Here is a 10,285-nt window from a genome sequence, read left to right as displayed (position 1 = left end):
CCCAGACCATGATGCTACCACCACCATGCGTGACTGTAGGCAAGACACAATTTTCTTGGTTCTCCTCACCAGGGCGTCACCACACATGCTGGACATCATCTAAACCAAACAAGTTTATCTCAGTCTCATCAGACCACATGGTTCCAGTAATTCATACTTTTGGACTAGTTGTCTCCAGCAAACTATTTGCAGGCTTTTTTATGAGAAGCTTCTGGGATGACGGCCTGCAAACTGACTTGTTGCAGTGTATGTGTGTGTGTGTGTGTGTGTGTGTGTGTGGTCTGCGCACTGACAAGCGGACCTTCCGCTTCTGCAACATCTAAAGCAACGCTGCAGCACTCATGCGTCTGTTTTTTTGAAGCAGCTTCTGCACCTGACACACAGCACGAGGACTCGACTTCTCTGATGGACCCTTGTGAGGTCTGTTCTGCGTTGAACCCGTCTTGGAAAACCTCTGTATGACCCTGACTGCTGTACTGTAACTCAGTTTCAGGGTGATATTGATCTTATCGGCTTGTTCTTCTTTGTGGAGAGCATCAATTCTAACTCTCAAATCCTCAGAGAGTCTTTACCATGAGGTCCATGTTGAACATCCAGTGTTCAGTATGAGAGAATTGGACTCAAAGCACCAAATTTGAACTGCTCTAATACAAGATACACACATTTGTATGGTTCTGTCAAGAGTAAAACATGAACATGATGAATAGGACATGTGGCTTTGCCTGGTTACACACGTACAGCTGTTATCACTGAGGGTGTACTTACTTGTGTTACTATTCAGACAATAATGTCTGTATGTTGAGTTATTTTTAGAGGACAGTAAATCTGTACCTCTATACAAGCTGCACACTGACTACTCTAAAATATGTCCAACTTTCATTTCTGTAGTCCTGGGAGAGGAAGCTGCTCAGCTCGTTTTATTTGATCTTGTTTGTTACTAAAACCTTTTTTGATCATTATATAACAACACTCAAGAATGTAAAATCCCTTTTCCATGGAATAGCCCACCCGAGCCCCACACACACACACACACACACACACACACACACACACACACACACACCTCCGAAGCTGATTTCTCGGAAACTATACAGCTTCGAAGAACCGAGGTCTTCCTCCGAAGCGGACGCGTCACCGTGCGGCGTTCTGATTGGACGCGTGGGCGATTGGGGGCGTGGCCGCGAGTTCATTCACACAAAATGACTCGAAAGGCTTTTCTCAGAATTACAAATCACAGAGCGCTCTTAGGCTTTGGGATATTATCTCCTGATCTACCGGGTGGAAGTCCTTGCTCTTGTTTCTTCTTCAAAAGTGAGGTGGAGAAGGTGAATTTTTTTTCTTCTATTTAGAATAAAATCATAATTAATTATGATGAATGGAGTATTGCATTGTAATGTATTGTATATTAATAGGCTGATTAGAAGATGAATCCAGGAGGACGTCGGCTGAAGCAGTGGCTCATAGAGCAGATTAACAGCACTGTTTATTCAGGCTTGCAGTGGGAAGATGACGCTCACACCATGTTCCGCATCCCGTGGAAACACGCAGGGAAACAGGACTATAACCAAGAAGTGGACGCTTCCATTTTTAAAGTAGGAACATCAACTTTTATTGTCATCATTATATTTAGTTTAATATTGACTCTGTGCACCTTCACTGGTCATGTGGAAAAAAAAAGACATTGGGTCCTTAATGCAATGGTGCATAAACATATTTCTTGCTTGCATGCTTTCTATCATGTTTAAAAATACAATTTATTAGTAAAAATATATTTTAAACTTATTTCTTATGTTTAATACATTTCCAGATGTACTTGTGCAAAGGTTTAGTTATCAAAATAAAAAATATGTTAGTGGTGCTACTAAGGAAAAAAGGGAAAAAGGCATCTAATAGTCTTTTCTATACTTTTTAATATTTATATTACATTTTAAAAGACTGATTTAAATAAAAATGCATTTAATATTAAATACCTTTTTGCTGTAAAAGAAAAATCTGGTGTATATAATGATAACTGAAAATATATAATGAAAATATAACAACTGTAAATGAATTTTCTTGAATAAATCTTTTTTAATATAAATTAATGAAATATCTAGAAAAATAAATGACTCATTTTGCGCTTGAAGTTTTCTGCATACGCAATAACAGTTAGCGTGTTAGGTGTGAGTGAAGTTAGGATAAAAAAAAGATCAAATTAATATTCAATATTCGATAATCAATCATTACACACTCATTATCCAGTGCGTTCAAGTTTTTTTTTTAGGTTGTAAAGTTATTTATTTATATTTAATTAGATTGTATCTAATTAACTATAAACATAAAGCAACTCTTATTTTTAAATGCGGTATAATATCTTTGTTTTGGACATAATTGTGCTATTTTACTGCCTTTAGTGTCTTTAATATATAATATAAATATTTATAATATATAATTATAATATATTAGTTTTTACAAGTCATCTTTCTACAATCTCTACAAAATGAGATTTGAATATTTGAATATTTAAAAGTTATTTAAATTAACACATTATTATTTATTATTAACAATCATAAAACTTAAAATAATTATTTTCACCTTTAGGGATACATCCTCAGACATATATATATATATATATATATATATATATATATATATATATATATATATATATATATATATATATATATATATATATATATATGCAGACACACACACACACACACACACACACACACACACACACACACACACACACACACACACACACACACACACACACACAAATTTACTTTTGCTACTAAACATTTGTAAAAAAATAAATAAAAGAGTTAAATCTACATGGAACCTGTGGGGTCTTGCAGGCTTGGGCAGTGTTCAAAGGCAAGTTTAAGGAAGGAGATAAAGCTGAACCTGCTACATGGAAAACCAGACTACGATGCGCCCTCAACAAAAGTCCAGACTTCGAGGAGGTAACAGAGCGCTCGCAGCTGGACATCTCCGAGCCGTACAAGGTGTACAGGATCGTCCCTGAGGAAGAGCAGAAGTGTGAGTGTGCGTCTGTTACGTTTCATCTACACATCATGCTTTTCTCTTTAACAAGAACTTGTGTAGATGAAGACTTTTTTTGGGGTTCAGCAGGTAAAAACAGCAGCACCACCATGAACATGAGCTGCTCTAATGAAGAACTGGATATGTGCAGCCCAGCAGAAATAGATCAGCTCCTCAGAGAGGTGAGGATGGTTTCATTATCTTCAGGTGTGGCTGAATTCTTGATTCTGATTGGTCGGATTGGGTTTTATGAAACGGCATGGTTTTCTGACCGTAGTTCAAACTCCAAGGCAAATCAAAGGAGCATACATATCATTAATACGTCCAGTGAAATACATTAATGTCTCTGGTTGAAAAAAATAAAATAAAATCTATTTAAAAATAATTATTAAATATTATGGAAGGAGTCTCCAGTGTCAGCTTTTTATCAAAAGTAAAGCAAAAGAGCTTGGTTTGGTTTTATTTTTAAATACTTTACATACCTCATGTAATTCTCCACAAATGTAATTATAAATGGTCATAATTATGACATTAAATACATGTTACAGGAATATTACAGCTTTACTGTGGTAACCAGACAGTTGGTGCTTGTTGTAGTTTCCTATGAGTGGTTTATTTGCACATCACTGGGTTGAAACCTAACATGAAACCCACTGAAATGATTCGCGACGCCTTTTTTTCTGTGCAGGCATCTAATGATGAGTACACAGGCATTATCAAGAGGAGCCATTCTCCACTGGATGAGAACCGCAACGTTCAGTCACCTCAAGAGTTCTGGCAGCAGGGCTCTCATAACGGTAAACTTCCAGCCAACACCTACACTGAGATTTACACTCTGTGTGTTTGAGAAAAAATAATAATTATAACAAAAAAACAAGAAGTATCATCATCACGACGTTCATAGTGAAACGTAGGAAAATAAAAAAAACTTGTTAATTAATGCCTTGTTTTTATAATAAGTGCATTTTCTTCTCCACTTTGCTGTCTCATGCTTTTTGTGTGTGAGAAACCGACACGGCTTTTTTTACCGCGGCTCATGAGAGCTGAAAAAAGCCTTTGTGCCTTTGTGCTCTTTTCAGTTTTGCATGCTGAGGAGGACAGATTTCCTAATTTCCTTTAGAAAGTTGCTGACTTTGCGTTCATGCTCTCATAAGGGTTTAGACACACGAATCACAAATCATTTATGATTCATGTAAAGGGTCAGATTTGTTGCTTATTTAAAAAGAAATAACAAAGTATTTAACCTTTTTTTATTCTTCTATTTGCAGTTCATCCTATTCATCTGGACACATCACCGCTGAACTCATTTAATGCTGGTATGTAGTGTCTGCTCTCTAATCTGTCCTATAGCCATGCAGAAAAATCCTATTAGAAACCTTTTATTATTGTACACACACACACACACACACACACACACACACACACACACACACACACACACACCCACACACCCTGTAATGCGAAAGTTGTATGATTTTAATTTGCTTATCTAAATGGTTTTGGATTTTCTGGAAAACAATGAAAAAGTTTTTTTTTACTTAAATTTCTCATTTATATTTAATTTACTTATTATATATATATATATATATAGGTAGCTAAAGACAGACAGACAGACAGACAGGCAGACAGACAGACAGACAGACAGACAGACAGATAGATAGATAGATAGATAGATAGATAGATAGATAGATAGATAGATAGATAGATAGATAGATAGATAGATAGATAGAAAAATACGGACGGACGGACGGACGGACAGACAGACAGACAGACAGACAGATAGACAGATAGATAGATAGATAGATAGATAGATAGATAGATAGATAGATAGATAGATAGATAGATAGAAAAATACAGACAGACAGACAGACAGACAGACAGATAGAAAGAAAGAATTATGGTTTAAGGCAAAACCACTTCAGGTTATATAGATTTGCATCACTACAGAGACAGACAGACAGACAGACAGACAGACAGACAGACAGACATACAGACAGACAGACAGACAGATAGATAGATAGATAGATAGATAGATAGATAGATAGATAGATAGATAGATAGATAGATAGATAGATAGAAAAATACAGACAGACAGACAGACAGACAGACAGGCAGACAGACAGACAGATAGATAGATAGATAGATAGATAGATAGATAGATAGATAGATAGATAGATAGATAGATAGATAGATAGAAAAATACGGACGGACGGACGGACGGACGGACGGACGGACGGACAGACAGACAGACAGACAGACAGACAGACAGACAGACAGACAGACAGACAGACAGATAGATAGATAGAAAAATACAGACAGACAGACAGACAGACAGATAGAAAGAAAGAATTATGGTTTAAGGCAAAACCACTTCAGGTTATATAGATTTGCATCACTACAGAGACAGACAGACAGACAGACAGACATACAGACATACAGACAGACAGACAGACAGATAGATAGATAGATAGATAGATAGATAGATAGATAGATAGATAGATAGATAGAAAAATACAGACAGACAGACAGACAGACAGACAGACAGACAGACAGACAGACAGACAGACAGATAGATAGATAGATAGATAGATAGATAGATAGAAAAATACAGACAGACAGACAGACAGACAGACAGACAGACAGACAGACAGACAGATAGATAGATAGATAGATAGATAGATAGATAGATAGATAGATAGATAGATATATAGATAGATAGATAGATAGATAGATAGAGAGTTAGATTAGTTAGTGTATTACATAAATTGCTCATTTTCTTCTCATATATACCTGTGAAAGTTTATTGCCTGATTCCAACTTTTTGGAATAAAATATCAGGTTCACTTTTATATACAGCTTCTATAATACGCATATAAAATGGAGATGTATGAAGGTTACTATAAAGGAACTTCACAGTTCTTCGAAAGGTTTTTCTTTTGAAAGCTTGCAACTTAGAACTGTTTTGGGTTCTTGTGTATGCTGTAGGAAAAGAAGAATCTGAAACTACTTTAGAATATACAGTAAGTGAGGTTTGAAAGACAAACAATTTAAGGTTACAAGGGTCTACAAAAGAGTGTTCCCGCGGCACTGAACCATTTCCATCGAGGAAGAACCAGAGGAGAACTTGTGTAAAGTGTACCATTAAAAACACGTTGCCTGAAACATTGTGGTAATTTTGTTATTTAAAAAGGTTTTCAGGACAAATTGTATTTAGTGGGTTGTTAGTACAGGAAAGTTTATCCTTCTGTGAAACATATAGAAGGTTCCATGTTGAACCATGTGGTATCAGAGTATTAGGTTCAATGGAACTGTGTTCTGGTTGTAGATTCACCCTTTGTTAAAAAGAATTTCCCTCTCCTTGTGTGTGTGTGTCCAGGCTTTGCTCAGATGATTATCTGTTTCTATTATGGGGGAAAGGCCATGAGTCACTCAGTGATCTCTCACCCTGACGGCTGCCGGATTTCTCCCTGTCAGCCCCCCATGTACACCTCGGACAGCCTGCAGACCGTACGCTTCCCCTCCGTGGAGCTCATCGAGAACGAGCGCCAACGATACGTCACCCGTAAGCTCTTCGGGCACTTGGAGCGCGGCGTTCTGCTGCGCGCCAACCGTGAGGGCATCTTCATCAAACGCCTGTGTCAAAGCCGAGTGTTCTGTAGCGGTCAGGACTCCCAGTACAGCTCCGGTGTCAGCAGACTGAAGAGAGACGAAGTGGTCAAGATCTTCGACAATAACAGGTTTTTGCATGGTGAGACAAAAGATGCTAAAGTTTTATCAGTCAGCGTGGGTGTGTGTGTGTGTGTGTGTGTGTGTGTATACTGCATATATATATCCACGTGTATGTTGATCGAGGCTGTGTGTCTCTCAGCTTTGCAGATGTTTCAGGAGAATCAGTACCCAGCTCCGGATCCCACTGTCACGCTTTGTTTTGGGGAAGAATTCGGCGACTTCAGCACTGCGAAGAACAAGCTGATCATTGTGCAGGTACATATGAGAAAAGTGATTCTTCTCAAATCTTCTACAGTTTCAGACACCTCCTTTATTACTTCTATAGTTATGACCAGTAATGACTACAATCTGACTAGTAATGACTTATAATGACAATATGACTATAATTTGACATGCAATAACATATAATGTCCAGTAATGACTTGCAATGACTATAATATGACTAGTAATAACTAGTGATGACTTGTAATGACTATAATATGACTAGTAATAACTAGTGATGACTTGTAATGACTATAATTATACTATAACTTGCAATGACTGGTAATGACTATAGTATGACTAGTAATAACTTTATTATTGATTAGTAATGACTATAATATGATTAGTAATGACTTCTAATGACTTCTATTGACTATATAATTACTAGTAATGACTTTACTTTGACTTGTATTGACTTCTAATGGCTAGTTATGACTATAGTTATGACCAGTAATGGCTTGTTATGACTAGTATTGACTATAGTAATGACTAGTAATGACTGTCATATAACTAGTAATGACTTGTAATGACTATAATATGACTAGTACTGACTATAGTAATGACTTACAATGACTATAGTATAACTAGTAATGACCAGTAATGGCTTGTTATGACTAGTAATAACTAGTAATGACTTGTAATGACTATAATATGACTAGTAATGACTATAGTATGAGGAGTAATGACTTTAATATGACTAACAATGACTTGTAATGAGTAGTGATGACTATAATGTAACTAGTACTAACTATAATATGACTAGTAATGACTATAGTGTAACTAGTAATGACTAGTAATGATTATACTATGGCTTGCAATGACTGCTAATGACTATAGTATGACTAGTAATAACTTTATTATTGATTAGTAATGACTAGTAATGACTGTAATGTGATTAGTAATGACTATACTATGACTAGTAATGACTACAGTATGACTAGTAATGACTATACTATGACTAGTAATGACTATACTATGACTAGTAATGACTACAGTATGACTAGTAATGACTATACTATGACTAGTAATGACTACAGTATGACTAGTAATAACTACAGTATGACTAGTAATAACTTAATTATTGATTAGTAATGACTAGTAATGACTGTAATGTGATTAGTAATGACTATACTATGACTAGTAATGACTACAGTATGACTAGTAATGACTACAGTATGACTAGTAATGACTATACTATGACTAGTAATGACTATACTATGACTAGTAATGACTACAGTATGACTAGTAATGACTATACTATGACTAGTAATGACTACAGTATGACTAGTAATGACTATACTATGGCTAGTAATGACTAAAATATGACTAGTAATGACTATACTATGACTAGTAATGACTACAGTATGACTAGTAATAACTTTATTATTGATTAGTAATGACTAGTAATGACTGTAATGTGATTAGTAATGACTATACTATGACTAGTAATGACTACAGTATGACTAGTAATGACTATACTATGACTAGTAATGACTACAGTATGACTAGTAATGACTAAACTATGACTAGTAATGACTATACTATGACTAGTAATGACTACAGTATGACTAGTAATGACTATACTATGACTAGTAACGACTACAGTATGACTAGTAATGACTATACTATGACTAGTAATGACTACAGTATGACTAGTAATGACTATAATATGACTAGTAATGAATACAGTATGACTAGTAATGACTATACTATGACTAGTAATGACTATAATATGATTAGTAATGACTTGTAATGACTTGTAATGACTTGTAATGTAAGCAATAGATCGAAACCTAAATAAACATTACATTTAATCTTTAAGACATGAGTCTCCAGTCTCAGCACTTTGCTCTAACCGAGTTTTCTGACATCTTTCTTGATTTTTTTTGTTTTTGCCTGCTGAGGGAACAGTTGTAAGATAAGCAGCTATTGCAGACTTTCCACAATGTCATACCATACCAGTGTTAACCATTTATCACCACATTATCCGCTTTGAGACAATGTTCATTGTTAAAAGTGCTATACGAATAAAAATTAATTGAATTTAATTGAATAAACAAATAAAAATTAAGATCAAGTGAAGGGAATATTTCATGCTACTGCATCTGTAAAGTTTCTACACACTTGTGTGCCTCCAAATTTATACTGACAGTCAGGTGTCACAATATTAATGTCCATAGAATGTATTTTTTTTGGGGGAACCCGCAAAAGAACAGCTAAAAGTATGAATCATTACGTATACAAACACAAAAAGTTTATTTTTTACATGAATTTTTACACAAATGTAACATTTCCTTCTATTCCCACCATGTTATTATTTATAAATCTGTGAAATTGTAATACCTGAAGCTCAGCTGCAAATACTAGACCACTGATTCATGTTTGACCTGTTTGTCAAAGTCTCAAGGACTAAATCGTGTCTTTGTTGTAAAACAGATCACGGCTGTGAAATGCCAGCAGCTGCTGGAGGCCATGACGGCTCACCGAACTCAGTACAGCGGCAACCTGGAGATCTCAGACGAGTTTCCCAGCGATCAGATGAATCGCATTTACCAGGACATTTGCAACTACCCTGTTTCTCAGAGACCACCGTGTTACAGAGACAACCTTCCCATCATTGCCTGAAATGAGCATCTCATAAACAGGCGGATTTAAGAAACAGTAAAAAAACAAAAAAACAAAACGTGACGTTTGTAAGCATTAGCAGGTGTCACATGGTTTAATAAAGCAACATGTAGCGTCACGTCTTCTCAGGATTTCTCAGTTACAAAAATGTTCTCAGGGATGCTTGTTTTTTAATTTTTTTTATGTACATTTTGCTTTTTTTTATTACATTTTGTCTTCAGAAAATACAAATTAACTACTCAAATGTGAGAAATGATCTTTAGATGATAGGTTTTACTATCTTTTGTATTGCTAATTTTTTGGAATAAAACTTTTAAAGCATTACATTCATGGTGTATTATTATAAGCAATGCCACTCTCACTAAGACTAATAATAATAAACATTATACTAAATTAATAGTATGTGTTTGTATATATAGTATAAATCTTAAGAAATTGTTTATATAAAAATTTCCAAGCAAATATTTTATATAATAAAAAATTGGAAGAACATACACTTGCCATTTCAGCCATGAAGATAATGAAAGGAAGGAAAAAAGAAAATAAGAGGAATGAAGAAAGGAAAGAAAGAAAGAAAGAAAGAAAGAAAGAAAGAAAGAAAGAAAGAAAGAAACTTCCAGAGATACAGATTAGTAAAGACAGT

The 10,285-nt window shown here is 35.2% G+C and overlaps 1 protein-coding gene across 4 annotated transcripts; it reads left to right on the top strand.

Annotated features, from left to right (window-relative positions):
* Nucleotides 1–1,236: 1,236 nt before the first annotated feature.
* irf8 (interferon regulatory factor 8) lies at nt 1,237–9,966 on the top strand. 4 transcript variants are annotated; one of them, XM_046865247.1, is made up of 9 exons: nt 1,237–1,325; nt 1,413–1,592; nt 2,841–3,024; nt 3,118–3,209; nt 3,716–3,824; nt 4,296–4,343; nt 6,404–6,775; nt 6,896–7,011; nt 9,454–9,966. In XM_046865247.1, exons 2-9 carry the CDS (start codon nt 1,425–1,427, stop codon nt 9,640–9,642), a joined length of 1,278 nt encoding a protein of 425 aa, XP_046721203.1. In that variant the 5' UTR covers nt 1,237–1,325; nt 1,413–1,424; the 3' UTR covers nt 9,643–9,966. The 4 variants fall into 4 exon arrangements, with proteins under 4 accessions (XP_046721203.1, XP_046721202.1, XP_046721201.1 ...); XM_046865246.1 differs by having other exon boundaries at nt 3,115–3,209; XM_046865245.1 differs by having other exon boundaries at nt 2,841–3,030.
* Nucleotides 9,967–10,285: the final 319 nt, after the last annotated feature.

The sequence above is a fragment of the Silurus meridionalis genome, chromosome 13 (assembly GCF_014805685.1).
Source record: "Silurus meridionalis isolate SWU-2019-XX chromosome 13, ASM1480568v1, whole genome shotgun sequence".
Classification (NCBI taxonomy): domain Eukaryota; kingdom Metazoa; phylum Chordata; class Actinopteri; order Siluriformes; family Siluridae; genus Silurus; species Silurus meridionalis.
This window is presented reverse-complemented; position numbering and strand designations above follow the sequence as displayed.